The sequence below is a fragment of the Melozone crissalis genome, unplaced genomic scaffold (genome assembly GCF_028551555.1).
Source record: "Melozone crissalis strain CALT ecotype California unplaced genomic scaffold, PUWL_Pcris_2 ptg000027l_1, whole genome shotgun sequence".
NCBI lineage: Eukaryota > Metazoa > Chordata > Aves > Passeriformes > Passerellidae > Melozone > Melozone crissalis.
In genome coordinates, this window is record NW_026535805.1 from 80,797,949 (window position 1) to 80,814,205 (window position 16,257).

General features: G+C 36.0%; 1 protein-coding gene across 1 annotated transcript in view; it reads left to right on the forward strand.

Annotated features, from left to right (window-relative positions):
* The window catches only part of EYS (eyes shut homolog), a 704,955-nt gene that overhangs the window by 93,642 nt on the left and 595,056 nt on the right, over nt 1-16,257 (forward strand). The window contains exons 10-11 of the mRNA XM_054280634.1: nt 1,879-2,132; nt 10,661-10,765. Of these exons, the coding sequence (XP_054136609.1) occupies nt 1,879-2,132; nt 10,661-10,765 (359 nt within the window). The remainder of the gene's footprint in view (nt 1-1,878; nt 2,133-10,660; nt 10,766-16,257) is intronic.

Sequence of the window (16,257 nt, forward strand, 5' to 3'; positions counted from 1 at the left end):
CACTCACTCCTGCTGCAGCAGGATGGAGAAGAGAATTGGAAGGGTAAAAGTTAGAAAACTCATGGGTTGAGATAAAGACAGTTTAATTGGAAATGCAAAAGACATGCACACAAGCAAAGCAAAACAAGGAATGAATTCACTGCTTCCCATGGGCAGGCAGGTGTTCAGCCATCTCTAGGAGAGTGGGGCCTCATCACACAGAACAGCTACTTCAGAAGACAAATGCCATGAGTCAAAATGTCCCTCACTTTTTCCTCCTTCCCCGCACTTGATATACTGAGCATGATGTCCCATGCTCTGGAATGTCCCTTAGTTTGTGTCACCTGTCCAGGCTGTGTCTCCTCCCAGCCTCCCATGCAGCCCCAACTCCCTCACCAGGCTGGCAGTGCAAAAAGCAGAAAAGGCCTTGGCTCTCTGTCAGCCCTGCTCAGCAATAACAAAAACATCTCTATATTAACAACTCTGTTTCTAGCATAAATGCAAAACAGTGTATTAAGTCCAAGAGAATATGAGCACTAGTCACTGTGAAGACTAACTCTACACCATCTAAAATCAGCACAGTAAAATATGTATGATATTTTTGTGTACTCCATTCCCTTAAAAATGAGAAACAGAATCAACTTGTGTGAGAAGCTCTCAAGAGAAGGTAGAAATTTCTCATGTACTAAGTGACTGAGGCTGGAAGACAGAATACAATATAGCAGCTATATATACTGGAGTCATTACTGCAGTAGCAATGGATCTGTAGAGCAAAAATGGTAGTGATGAAGGGCTCACAACAACACTGAATGAGATACGGAGGGCTTACTTCAAGCAAGCTCTGTTTTGGTCCACGGACTAAAAGCCCATCAGCAGTTGGTGTCCATTAGCTGTACTCCAAGGCACACAGCTCCTGATTTAGTTTCCATATGTCTACCATAAGAAATGCAGGCACTGTAAACAAGGGCAGAAGCAAAGAGCTACATGAGCATTCACTTGTGTTAAAAATAAAGGAAAAAATACTCTTTCTGCCAGATGGATCAGTAGAAAAAATTACTATAATCCAGGCTTGTTTAACTTGTTAGTTCTTTCCATCTTCTGGATAGCATCTCTGTGGGTCAAGAACAGAGGTTCTATGGTAAAATTACCTCATGTGTGAGGACACTTCTGGACATGATAAGGGGAGAATCAATCAAAGAATATATTGCCAAGTACAAGGGATTTTCTAATTTTATGAGATGTGGGTCAGCTATGAGATAATCCATATTTGTTTTCATTCATACAGCAAAAGAAAAAAAAGGTAGAAAGGATAATCATGAAAAAATCATTTCCAGCCTTACATGGTTTAGATGTCTGTCTAAATTTTGGAAAAAAATACTCTGAACAATTTCTATAAAATATACTGAAAAATATCTATAGTGTTTTATAGGTATTTTTCTTTGGTTCGACAGAAATTGTAACTTTTGTTGCCAACAATAAAGCAATTTTGTACTGATTTTATATCCAAACAGGTTGTAATATTGTTTATTCCTAGAGATACTGTAGCAGCTAACAATTTTTTTCATAAAAAAAACAATTAAAATGCATAATACTCATATTTATAAGAGTTTTCTTTTTCAATATTTTCACTTGAAGCTTAATATGAATATTGCTCCTAGTTTTTCCAATGTAAGTAGCTAAGATTTTAATTTAATTATTGCTACCAGTGCACTTGAAATGAAGTTACTTAGTGACTAATTAAAGGTAAGGAAAAAAGATTGAAAAAAAAAATTGCGATTCATTTGTGGGTAATTTAAAGGCAGAGTACTGTTAACATTATTAGTTATAATTGACCTATATATTCCAGGATAGCTATTTAGTTAGATTTTCCCCCCTCCTCTCCTCTCATTTCAATAACAGGTGCATATGTCCCCTTGGTTACACTGGCACATTTTGTGAACTTGATATAGACAACTGCGTTGGAAACCAGTGCTCTCAATATGGATTCTGCCAGGACCACTTGCATAATTACAGCTGTTACTGCGTGCCTGGATATGAAGGACCCTTCTGTGAAGTTGAAGTTAATGAATGCTCAAGTTCACCTTGCAAAAATGGAGCTACTTGTATGGATTTAAGTGGCCGCTTTTCTTGTCATTGTACTGCTGGGTTTACAGGTAAGTTTTGTTCTTTTGAAGTGCCTTGTATTATAGATGTGTTTGTCCCCCTCTATGTAAGCAATGTTTATGTGACTGTTTAATTACAATTATAAATAAATATGCATACATTTGTGATTGTATGTTTGACTGGAGCTTTAACTTAATTAGCATTAAAATTCTTATGTTGTCCCTCCTAACAGTTCCCCAGCTGACCTTCCCTCCATTAAATGCACAATTCTGAGTATTAGCTTTGATTCTGTTGGGAAAAAAATCAATGAAGTTCCAAAATACAATTTTAATTGCATTGTTTTAATTTCACAGTCATGCAGTCTTACATGCCATGGCTTCAGTCATACACAGGCTGAAAAGAACAAATGTTTTGGTACAGAATAGGAAAATGTGAGCTTGAGGATGAATGAGATCAGCAGTACCATCTCTTTGCATGTATAGAATACAATCAGCTATATTTGACTGAGTTGTTCAGACTCCCCTTCTATAAACTGGAGGGAGATAGGGCATCTGTCTGTCCTAGCCATATTTTCTAGGAAGAGGTGGGCTGTAGATTTCTTCATTGAATTAGATAAATCCTACACAACCTGATGCTATGATTTCTTTTTGTACTAATTTCTGTATGAAATTAGAGAGATGAGAGGTGAGCTGTGTGTATTGTCTGCCTCGACATTAACAAAGCTTTCTGTGTGACCTTCTACAAGATCCTCATGAAAAAGCTGATCAGTATAGGCTGGATGAGTAGAGAGCGAGGTAAGCTGAAAACTGAAGGAGTGGCCAAGCCCAGAGGAAATGTTTGTCATGGAGTCAACCTTTCCAGAAGTAACCAGGGGCGTCTTCCAGGAATCAATAGACAATCCAGTCCTTTTAAACTTGTTTGTGGAAAGGCTGAGGCAGCTGAAACTCTTCAGAATGAAGAAGAAAGGCTCAGAGAGGGATCTTATCAATGTATAAAAATACCTGAAGGGAGGATGCACAGAAGATGGAGCCAGGCTCTTTTCAGTAGAGCTCAGTGACAGAACCAGAAGCAATGGGCACAAAGGGAAACGCAGATGCTTCTAGCATTATTCCTGAACATCAGGAAATACTTTATTTCTGTGAGGGTGACTGAGCACTGCCACAGATTGATCATGGGTGTTGTTCAGTCTCCATTCTTAGAGATATTCACAAGCCATCTGTACATGGTTCCATGAAACTGGCTCAGGGTGTTCCAGCTTGAACAGGGGGATTGAACAAAATGATCTTCAGAGGTCACTTCCAATCTCAACCATTCTGTAACTGTTACTGCTTATATAAATGATATAATTATATATTGCTGGAAAACACTTTAAAAGAATCTTTATTTTATCATGCAACAAGATATTATATAATGGCATTTCCGCAGAAGCAAATATAAAGACAAAAGAAATGTCACCATTACCCATTGGGTGTAAGTCATTACCACATGTACTGAATATATTTTCTGATTTTTCAGAGTATAAACCACAAACAATTAATAAAAGGCTGTTTAAACTCATAAAAGGGTTATCACCACCCTGGCAATTATATTTTCATAATCTCTGAGGGTTTATGATCCTGGGATATTTTCCCGTACAAAACAGATTTTAAGTTCAGTCATAACTCCATGTTATGAAACAGTGATTTGTATCTCTGTTTACAACTAAAACCCCCACATTTATTCTTATCTTGTTTTTGTGTGTTTGTTATTTCTCTCTAATTTAGCTTTCGAACAAATCCAGATGTACACCATTTTTCTTCATAAATAGTAAATTCACTTTCAGATGAAATATCAAAGTACCCTCCTCTGCCTGTAAGAGAACTTCACACATATCAAACTTGGAAGTTTGCAGTACGATTTTAAAATAAATTAATAACTTTTCAAATTTTTTTTAACTTTTGGTCATGTGGTGACCCCCTATATTGCCATCTTTTGGTTCAGTCCTTCTAATGTAGCGTAATGCTTCAGAGAAATTCCCAGTTCACATTCAGACTAATTCCTAGTCTGTCCTTTCTCCCATACCTTTGTGTTAACTATATCTTGATACATCACTATTCAGCATCAAATAATTCCAGCTTTCATGTTTACTAGTATGTCTAAATAAATAGCACTCTGTTTACTTCTGGTTTAAAGGAAGCCCTTCTTGGAATTATTTGGAAAAACCCCCATATTTATCTAAACATGTCCTTCATTAAAACTCTTCTGTTTAGATGCCCACAAAAATGTGAAGGCAGTAACTCTAAACAGATAGGCAATGTTCCCTCACCGGTTTCTCTCGAGGGTTTGCATCTATATAGAATTGATTGAAGAGTTAAGATTTGGGAAATCTCTTTATTCTGACAGACCCAAATACAGTCTCTCATTGCTTCACTTGTGTGCAATTAATAAATAACAGTATTAAAGCTCATTATTAATGTAGGTCTCACAGTGACTCTTTGAGTTTGACATTCATATATTCTACATGTCATGCTCTTCATCATTCTTCTTTCTGCCCATGAAGAGAAAAATGGCATGTAGGCTTTCATTCCATGACTTTAAATTTCTGGGCTTTGTTTTTACTTTTTATTCCACAAATACACAGGAGAAGTCCATGTGATATCTGCAGTCTGAGGAAATATTTAGTGTTTGTATTTTCTGTACATTATTAATTGGTTTTGCATTTGTTGGATGTTTTTAAATAATTTCCCCCTTCTGTAATAGGTGTGGATGGTATATCCTCCATGCCATCAAGTAAAACAAATCTTGAAGGGAAGTACTTGAAGTTGTGTGAAAGCCAATCCTTTTTGACACAAGTAAGTTTAAGGCTTAATCCCTCATACAAATCAAGTCTAGAGCAGGTGATGGACGCCCTAACACATTATGAAGATTGAACCTGTTTACAGGGAGCAGCAAGATCAAGGCTGCTCCATGAGAGGAATCACAAACTAGAATCCAAGTTTAACCTCAGTGCAATGTTGCCATCACTAAGCAAAGCACAGTTCTGCAGCATCTACAAAGAGAAGTCAGAACCAGTGTCTGGTAACAGGGTCCCTGACAAGCCCCAGACAGTGCAAGCAATGGATCAAATCCAGGATCCAGCTAGGAAAGCAAGTAGGAGACAGAACCAGAGACAAATCTGTAATATACATACAAGGAATCCATCCAAAAATAAAAAAAATAAAAAAACCCTTTCAAGATCACTCTTGAGACAGGGAGGAAAGCAGGATTGGAAATTAAAACATCTACAGAATAGTTTCGGGCAGATCAAAGTACCCACAGGTGAACTCATTGACAATGGGGAGGGTCTGTAGGAAGCACCTTGGTGGGTCTGCTGCAGACAGTTTGGGTATGTTAGTGGTCTCAGGGCTCTGATAGCTGCTTTATAGGAATTGCCTGAAGCAGAGTCATCTGGAAAGCATGAAATCATTCATTTTGCTGACAAAGAAAGGCAATCAGGTTAATTTTTTTCTCACATCCGTTCTGCATTTGAAGCACATGCTTCCATTTCCATTCATACAGTTCCTATCTTGATAGGACTAGACTATCCCAGAAGCACAGATCATGTCTGCTCCCACACTTCCACCACATTCAAGGCTGGGCTGGGTTTCCAGCTCAGGACATTGGGTAGTACAACCTTTTCAGGGGCTCTGGCTGGCTTTTTCTTCTATGGAAGACTCATTATTGCTGGTACATTGTGCCAGAGCAAACTGTCAAATGTACAATGTAATCCCATGGACACAGATGAGCTGGGCTCAGGGAAGTTTATATTTGAAGAGTCACAGACTTTCTCAGAGTTAAAACTCTTTCATGGAAGCTAAGAGGATGGAGTGGTTTGATACATCATATAAATTTTCAGTCTGTAATAGGCATTCACAGAAAGGATTACTCTGTATGAGGTAAATAAAAATTAGATTTGCTTTGGATTTTTAACTACTACAATATTTTAACTACTAAAATATTTTACCCAAAGTAAATTTTAAAATTAGCAAATGTGTAGAACAACAAAGTTGAGAAAAAGAAATGTCTGACAAGTTCAGTAAAGCCTCACCTGGACCGTCGGTCTGTCTTTTTCATAACTGCATTTACTGCAAAGTCAGCAGAAGCATTACTCAGCTTGATGCATCTCTTATCTAACAGAATAGCTTATATTGCTTATCAAGCAATAAAATTTCACAATTCATTATCAGGTACATGACTGGAATGCTTTGCAATTATACACATTTTATAAAATGGTGGACAGTAAGGCAGGGGTGTTGTGAAAACGGTCCTCAAATGCACTATTAGTATTTTGGCTACTTCTTGAATTTTATAAAACTCTCGTGTTTTGCTTTTTTTTTTTTTTATAGTACTTCATTAAGATTACATTAAGGAGAATGTTAAATCATTTGCTTTTCATCTGATCTCGGAATAGAAAGATTAATTTTGTGTCTTTAATATCTCAAGTAAGGAGTTTTACTTAAAAAAATATTCTTACACATCCTTTCCTTCACTGTGGTCATTCTGTGTGCCTTTACATTGTCAAACTTTATATTTCATTTTGCCTATAAAACAAAAGTTAGTATAAACAGTATTTAAAAGAAACTTCATATTTTGCCTTTTTGCATGTGTTTTGAGATTCAGACAGAAATGTTATAGTGGGGGTGGCACTCAATAAGAGATACTTTAAATATAATGTGTATTATTTTAAGAAAAGAAGTTTGCAAATGATTTCAGTTCTATTCTAATTTCTGAATGAATTTCAGATATTTATTCTAATCTCTGAATATTATATTTGAGAACAGTTTGAAATTGAACCTATTTTGATATCAAAAAACCCCACCATTTTGTGGATATTCTATAAACTCTAACAATAGTTTGATAAGTTCAGATGAAGTGCAAAGTTCATTTCTTTAAGTTGAGCAGAAAAAAGACATCCAAATTTTGAAAAGTTCAAACTTTCAATCTAGTGATCTAACGGAATTGCACTTCTGAATATAAGGAAGATTTGATGAGAGTTCATCCATTAGACTTATGAAACCTAATTTTTTTTTGTTGTCTTTCGTCTGTAGTTATATTTACCTGAGAACTTCAGAGTCCCTCCATTTGCTAAAATAGCATGATTGTTTTAAAGAGAGTAAGTGATATTAGTAGCACTGAGCATGATGAAATATCTTTGCTAATTTTTTAGTATTCACCATCTCAGCTCCTTATGTTCTTCTCAACACCTTTGTGCTCCTGCCGAATAATGTCTTATGTATCATTGATGTGCCAGTAGAAACTGTTACTGTTAAAGATCAGGCAATGCAATTTGCAAGTGACAGATTTTCCTGTAATTATCTGTTATATATTTGAGAACACTGTAATTTTAAACAGCACAAAATATTCTATAACATTAATAGAAATATAGTTGGCTCACGGTAATTTTTAACATTCTCTTTGTACTTCAGATTGGTGATATGATGCCGTTAAAATGTATAGGATCTCAGACCTAAAGCTATGATTTATTAAATAGCTAATTAAATATTATGTTTTACTAGTAATTATGTTTGCAATAAGTTGTATTAATTTTAACCTTAAAAGCATAAACTAAAAAAATTTTATATTAACATACTTCGATGCTGAAAGTAATTTGTAGCCAATTAACAATTTTTATCTGACTTTCAAAGAAGGTTCTCATCATACATTTCAAATGCGTAGTTCAGAGGAGCTGCATACTGAAAACAAAAAAGGCTTCTCTGTATCTGTCCAGCTTTTTTCATGTCTCAAATACTCAGAAAATATGGTCTCACAGTAGCTTCACAGATTCTTTGATTCTTTCTGAAATATGTTTAAATACTGCCCACATATTACCTTTGTACTCTGAGAAGATGAATTCCTAAATTACCCCTTGCATGTTATCTTAGATGTCATCAGTATATCATGATGCTCTCATTCTATTATTTCCCTTGAAACTGCATTTGCTTTAACCTTTAACAATTCAAGGGAGGTGAAAGAATCTGTTTCAAGGAGTTTTTTCTAGTACATGCTTCAGCTTGTCCATGGCTTGTGGCCAGACAATTTACTTCTGCAGGAAACTCTGTTTGTGCTATTTGTGCTACTCTCCACCTGCCTATCCAGAGGACAGAACAGATGCCAATGCATTTTTATTTATCTCCCTCAAAAGAGATAAATAATAATCCCACCATAACCAGGGACCTGAACTGGAAAGAAAAAGGAATGCAAAACACCAGAATTAGATCAGCAAGGTTGCATATAGTGCCATTACCATATCAGCACTTCAAAGAAAATTCTTTAAAAAATTAAAGAACTTAGAAATTAATTTATATGTTGGCCAGTCCTTGCTGCAATGCTCACTGGTGCCATGGCATATGTTAGAGAGCATTCAGCAGCAGCTGCTCCTAGCAAAAAGCTTTTTAGTTTACCGAGTTACCTGAACTCTCCCTGGACTATGCTTTTTCTCCCCCTTTTCATACATATATCTTCAAATCTTACGGAAAATGCAGAACATGTTTAGAGGCAGAAAAAAAAAAAACAAACAGTAGGAGCCCTTCTATCACAAGTTTATGTGTGGAAGAGAATCTTGGTGCTTCATTTCTCCGAAGAAGACCATTTATATCTAGTAGATATACGTTTTGAGAGCCAAGAGTCCTGGTTCATATGATTCTATGAGAGGGCATGCAGGTGTGCTGCAGAGAAGAGACAAAATTATTTTCACCATGGAAAGAATTCAGAGGAATATCAGCATTTGGTTTATTTTTATCTTTTGCTGCAAAATACACAGAAAGCCCAACATGCTTTCCATACTGCTGACTTGTTATAATCACTGAACATTATTCACTCCCATATTTCTATGGCTGGATAGAGTGGATAAACCCTGGCTGGACACCAGGCACCCACCAAATCCTCTCTACCACTCCCCTCTGCAACTGGACAGGGGAGAGAAGATATAACAATGGGTTCGTGGATTGAGACAAGGAGAGATCACTCACCAAATACCATCACAGGCAAAGCAGACTAGAATTAGAACAATTAATTGAATTTATAAAATCAGAGCAGGATCATGAGAAGTAAAATAAAACCTTTAAAAACACCTTCCCCCACCCATCCCTCCTTCGCAGCTCTACCTGCTCCCTGCCAACAGCTCAGAGAGACAGGGAATGGGGGTTATGTTCAGTTCATCATCTGTGGTTTCTCCCACTGCTCAGGAAGAGGAGTCCTTTCCCTGCTCCATCATGGGATCCTTCCAACAGGAAATAGTTCTCCATGATTGTTTCCAACATGAGTCCATTGCATGGGAAATAGGTTCCACAAACTACTTCAGCATGGGTCATTCTTCCCTGGTGTGCAGTCCTTCAAGGACAGGCTGCTCCAGCGTGGTCCCCCACATGGTGACAAGTCACACCAGGAACCCTGCTCTTCCTCTGTCCACAGGTCTGCAAGTCCCTGCCATGAGCCTGTTCCAGCATGGACCTCCCACAGGTTCACAGCTTCCTTTCAGGCACCACCTGCTCTGGCAGGGATCTCCTCCATGGGCTGCAGGGGCACAGCTGCCTCACCATGGGCGGCCCCACAGGCTGCAGGGGAATCTCAGCTCTTATGCCCAGAGCACCTCATGCTCCTCCTGCGCTGACCCTGGTGTCTGTAGAGCTGTCCCCCTCACACATTCTCTTTCAGCTGTCCTCTGGCTGCAGTTTCACCTGTGCAAGAACGTTTTTTCCTTCCTATTAAATATCTTATCATGGAGGTGTTGCCACCATCTCTGATTGGCCCAGCCAGCCTTAGCCAGCAGCATGTCCATCTCGGACATTGTTGATATTGGCTTTCTTGGACATGGAGGAAGCTTCTGGCACCTTCTCACAGAGTCCACCCCCGTGCTCCTCCTTCTACCAAAATCTGGCCACACAAGCCCAATACACTGGAAATAGCTTTTCCTGTTACACATCTACATCCCTTTTGTAGATTACAAATCTACATTTCACTATACTTCCTAGATTTGCACTTAGTTATTTAATCTCCTTTTATCTGCATTTTGCCTCGTTAAATGTTCTTTAGTGATTTGATCTTGCTCCTCCTTCGTCCAATATTACAGTACTGACCACTTGCTGTAGAACATAGGCTGAACTCTTCTATGACGCATAGATGTCTGTAAATTAGTGTTGGCCTGACTTGTATAGTCAATGATACTTCACAATTCTGTTTCAAAGGTGTCAGAAAGCAAAATGAAAGAAAATTATTGACAAGACTGGACAAAAATTGCTTGAATGCTGTAGATTTGTGTACTGGGGAAAAAAAAAGCATCAGGATTATGTATAACCTCAGTAAGAAAGCTTTCTATTTTCCTGATTGTAATGCTTCCAACTTTGCCTGTCAAAATGGATTGCCCTGTAACCAATGAAGCAGAAAAATTCATGACACACAGTGAGTCTATCAGTAGTCCTGCGTACATGGTGTACCATAGCCAGTGGGGTCACCATGTAGACTGTGACAATCCCATAGACTTTTTTCATTGCAAATGTATCTCTGTGATTTCAACATGTGAGCACATTTGTCCTTTTTTTTTATTTTTAATTCAAATTTTCAGGAGAAACATGTTCTGTTCGCATCAATGAGTGTCAAGACAGACCCTGTTGGAATGGAGGAACCTGTGAAGAGGACATAAGTGGCTTCAAATGCAATTGCCCCTTTGGTAAGCATTTATACTTTTTATATTATTCTTATGTTGGCACAATATGACATAGTACTTGCTACTCAAGTGCTATAAAATCTTGTATAATGCAAACATTCTGCTTGCATTTTGAAATGTACAGAGCTAGTTTTTTAGACTAATAAAAAGGGGTTTTTTTCTAATTTGTCATAAGAAAATCTTATAATTTTTAGATTACTTAGATAAAAAAGTACTTGCAGTACTGGAACATATTGGAAAAGAAATATGACAGAACTGAAGATTTTAAATAATTTAGTGTATATATGTATAGACACCTTACAGTAATACATTCTTTCATAAAACGTAGGGTTTAGGAAGCAAAATGTTGAAATTTAGCAAACGTAAAACCCCTAATCTTTCAAATCTCATTCCACTGGCCAAATTACTAATTCCCAAAGGAACTGAACATTGCTCTAAAGTTTGCATGACCTCAATCTGGTTGCCTGATCTTTGTGGTACCTCAAATGTCCTGAAGTATCCAAGGTATTGTATAAGGCTTGAAGACATGCTAGACGACATAAGGGACATCCAAGATGCATCAGGCCAGGTAGCAAATGCATTAAGAACAACACAAAAAGACCAATCAAAATTAGGGAGAAAGATATATGATACTAAAAGTTTTGCTTTGCTAATTTTATATATATATTGTTTAATTTGAGATCTTACAGGTTATTTTGTGTTGACTAGGAAAACGTAGAAATGGGTGGGTTAGAAACTCCTAACCTTAGAAATTGATTTGACCAAAGGAGCCCAGGGTACTGATTTTGCAACTTGTAAGTTCATTCATAAATATGGATGATAAATTACTGATGAATTAAAAAATGGTTTTTGTTTTTACATGTGCATTTATAAGCTCATTGTTACTATGGAAAATAAGGTCAAGAAAACAAATTTTATACGGTTGTGGACTGAGAAGTACATATGATATCGTGGTGTTTTGAAGATAAACTTATGGTGATCAGTAAAGCCTGGAAATGTCAGAGTACTGAAACACAGGTCTCCAATGAACCCTCTCAAACTGAACAACTTTTTAAAAGACAACTTTAATGTATTTAATAATGTTAGATCCTTAAATGCCTTAAGGTCAGTATCTGCTGAGTTGGGAATTGAAGACAATACTGACTTATATCTTCAAAGATAAAGTGATGCTTTCAAGTTTGTTGCTTCACTGAGAGAAATGTAAGCCTGCCAGGTGTTTCACTGGATAAAGGCTGTAGCAAAACATTAACACAAACATTATTTCCTTTGTTCTGAGATGGAGATTATCACATTCAATGCATCACTTTGCTATCATGTTTTTGACTCTTGTTGCTGTTCACCAAAACTTTTATCCATGGGAATTTTACACAGAAGCATGCTGCACCTCTTTCTTTGCACAGATCTAAAAGGAGAACCCTTTCATACAGCAGCATGTCAGTGACAGGAAACAAAATTGTTGCGGCATTGTATTAGTAATTGTCCATGTCTCTTTCTTTAAAGAAAAGCCAGTCACTTTGTAAAGGTTTCCTTACCCAATTAATTTTTGCAATAATTCCCAATGTGTGTGAGATCTGGAAAATGAGTTTCATTCTAATGACTAAAAAATGCTGTCTATAGCAGTGGTCCTTCATCATCATCAGTCAAATGATCAAAACAACCTCATAGTGAACCAAGGGTCATCTGTAGAAATGATCAGTTATTTCTGAAAAGAGTTAGGACTTGCTGTAATTTGCAGCTACATTATTAATATGATAGCAAACAATTGGAGAAGGGAAAAATTGTGTGCTGATGTGAATACTTAACAATGAGATAAAAAGAGGAGAATTTTCATCTACATATGATACATATTGTATTTTTGCCCTTGGCCAAATTAATTAATATCCCTGTTCATATTCTCTAGGTGAAAGTGCAGATAAACAAATGTAACCATTTCAAATACATTGTTGTGATTAAATAATGTCTGTAAATTGCCTGAAATCACAAGAAGCTATGTTACTGGATGCTTTTCTTGCTAGCTCAGTTCTAACAAGAGGGTCACTTCAAAAGATAACACAGCTGACTTGAGTTAATCTTTAAGTGAAAAAAGACAATTTTTCCCCATACTCTCGTTGACAGCCAGTGTGCTACTGGATTTCTGGAAAAAATAAGTTTTGCTTCTCAGAGGAACTGTAGTTGTTGGCTTTTTAGCAACTAAATAATAGTGAGTAAAAAAATAATAAAAATACTTAATACATCACATGTATTCAATAGCAATAGACAAGGGAACAGAAAGAATTTGGATACTCTCTAATGAATAAGTTCTTTTAAATGAAAAAACTTGTATCTATAACTGTCTGACTAGACCAATAACATTTTTAGTCATTAGGTATGTATCTGGTGTCTTTGCACTTTTCTGCTTTGCCTCTGTTGTCTAAAACAGTATCTGCACCATTTTTTAAATGCATAATGATATCTTCTCAAATTTGACCTTTCAATATCAAATATGTTACAAACAATGAACATAAAAATCTTTCCTCTGTCTTCAGTGGAGGTTCTGTTTCTAATTTTTTTTAGATTATTATTTTATGAGTAATAGTAATTACTCATACTCATACTCTGTTTTACTAGATACATCTTAAAATAAATTAGTTGGGCAAGAAATATGTCAACATTTCTGCCATGTCAAAAGTGAGCCACACTGTTTTTTACCTTTTATTAAAAATTCAGGGGTAACCATAATTACAAGTTACATACATTAAAAGGGTAATCACAGTTAGGAGTTGTATACATTAAAATTCTTTGAATATTTTTTTCTTCAAATTATGGCATAACAATATTGGTATTTATTTGAATATTAAAAAGCATAAGTCATCTTAAAGTACAATTTAGAAGGAAAGGATTAATTTATTTTTAATTTTTCTTTCATAAACATTAATGCTAAGCTAAGACAGATGTGGGGCTTTGCATTAGCAATGGTTGAAGATAGTTTCACTAATGATCTTGACACGGTTTCATAATGAAGAGATGCTGTGTAATAGTAAACACAGAGTAAACATATATGTTTTGAAAAGAAATAGAGATTTTTTTTATCTTTTATTTATAGAATTTCCATGCAAAGTGAATGTAAGACTAGCACTTTTTATTATAAAGATACCTATTTTTCCATAAGCTTATCTGGTTGCCCATGGTATGCATACCTGGCCCAGTGAGAACATGGATGATGTTCTCACATCATGCACATGATACATGAAAAATGTAAGGCTGAATTCTTCACCATATTGTGTGCTGTAGATAATTGTTTGTATCTGAAGAAAGTAAGCAGATTAGCCTGATTAATAAACAAGGTTCATTAACTCAACAAGAATGTTATGGTAATACTTAGGCTGCTTCTGATAATAAGAAGGATCTTTCAGATCCTGCATCTTTATAAAGTAGAGTGATTAAGAAATGCACAGCAACTAACATATTGCCATTGAGGGGAGTTAGGGAAATTAAATTGTCAGAGAAGATTCATAATCTGATAAAACTGCTTTTGATTGACACTTGTGGTCCTCCAGTTTTATTTTATTTAAACAGCTTAAAGTGGGAAAAGCATGCAGAATGTGCAAATTGACCTGTGCTATCTTAAGGCAATAATCAATCAAACATATTTATGTCTGTATTAACTTTCCAAGACAGTTTTTCTTCTAGTTACCCAGATCTACCCCAAATGCTTCTGTAGCCTACACAGTCCATTAAAATGACCCAAAATTTGCAATTTTTTAGTTTGTTTTCAAACTTACACATAGAGTTCATTCATCCTTGAGAGGCACAATTGTTTTTCCTTGTCAATAAATCAGAACTATATATATTTAACAACTCTAAAACATGCATTTAATAGTATGAGCTAATTTTATGAAAATATATCTTATGCTTTATTAATTACTTTCAAGTAATTCAATTTCTTCATATGTGGTCAATTTTAATACTCAAACTGTTATTTTTATATGACAAATCCCCTTTCAGCAGCTTTAAAATAATGCATTAAAATTCTCTGTAATACAGCTGAGACCTTTCTTAGAAATTATTCCAGTAGTCCATCCTGCTGTTGATAAGATATTGTCACTAAATACGATGAAATGAGGTCATTTAATCATACAGATCATTAATTCACATAAATGTATCTCAGCTTTGCTGGAAACCTGAAATAACTAGAGTCAAATTTTAAAAGCAGATAACTAGATAAAATAATTTCCTTGTAAGAAATTTGGGTTGATGTTGAGGGTTTTGGTTTTGGGGTTTTTTGTGGGGGGAGGTTTACTTGTTGTTTTTGTTTGGTCAGTTTTTTTTTTTTTTTCTTTTGGTTTAGTTTTTCTTATTTCCCTGTACAATATTCTAATTTTATTAACACAACATAGGAAGCCCATGCATCAAAAGGTATGGGTTATTTTTAGTAATGGACTCTTCAAGGTCTACTTTTGCAGATTTTTGTGACAGAACATGATCTTTATTTTTGCATCTCAAGATAAGAGAGAGTAATATACAGATAGATCAAATAGAATCAGACAATATCTTTAGATATTGCATGAAATCATTACCTAAGTCCTTTTCTCTCTTAGTAAAAGACATGCATGGCTTTCAGGTGAACATCTTCTGAAACTTTTTCAGGAAAATAATTGTATAATAATATATCTTGTGTGACGGGTTACTGCTATATACTGATGAGCTTGTACAGGAGATTTTACATGCGTTATTTCTGAACTTTAGGTAGGTCAGGTCAAGTGTAATATGTTTTAGCTTTTGCTTTGTTCCTCACTATCCTACTCAAGGTTTAATTTGCAATAAATTAGATCCATTTTCTCCAAGTTGAGTTTATTTTCCCCATAATTCTCTCTAGCAAGTGATTTCACTGTCTTTATATCAACCAATGAGATATTTCATCTAATTTTCTCTCCCTGTCCTGCTGACAAGAGGCAGTAAGAAAGCAGATAGCTGGCTAGAGGTCTGGAAGCCATCCAGGGGGAATCCACCACACACCCACAAGCATCAATGTTGTGAATCAGCAGATTTAAGAAAAAGTAAAAATAGGAACCTTCCTTATTTTAGCATCCTCTAGTCTCTCGTGCAACAAAGGATGAAGTCTGTAGGAAGAAAGTTCTAAAATATTTAAATTCATTTATACATTGATACAAATAGCATAAGAAAATTTTCATGAGATTCTTAAAATATGGGAAAAGCACTGTAACAATAAGTCCTATCAGCAGGATGGAAAGACCCTAAATAAACCTTCTGCTCAGTACTGTGATAGAGCCAAGTGCTGCGCTTATAGCAGCTCTGTCTGGAAGATGACACTGGAAAACCAAGGTATTCCAAGGAGTCTGAAACCTGTGTTTCACCCCAGCAAGGCATCTTGTGTTATTAAATTATATCATCTGATGTTTTTCATCAATTTTATTGGAAGAAACCCCAGCCTCTTTCCTTGGAGCAGAGAAAACATCCAATCAGTACCAAACATACTGAGGAAAATGGTAGGCACT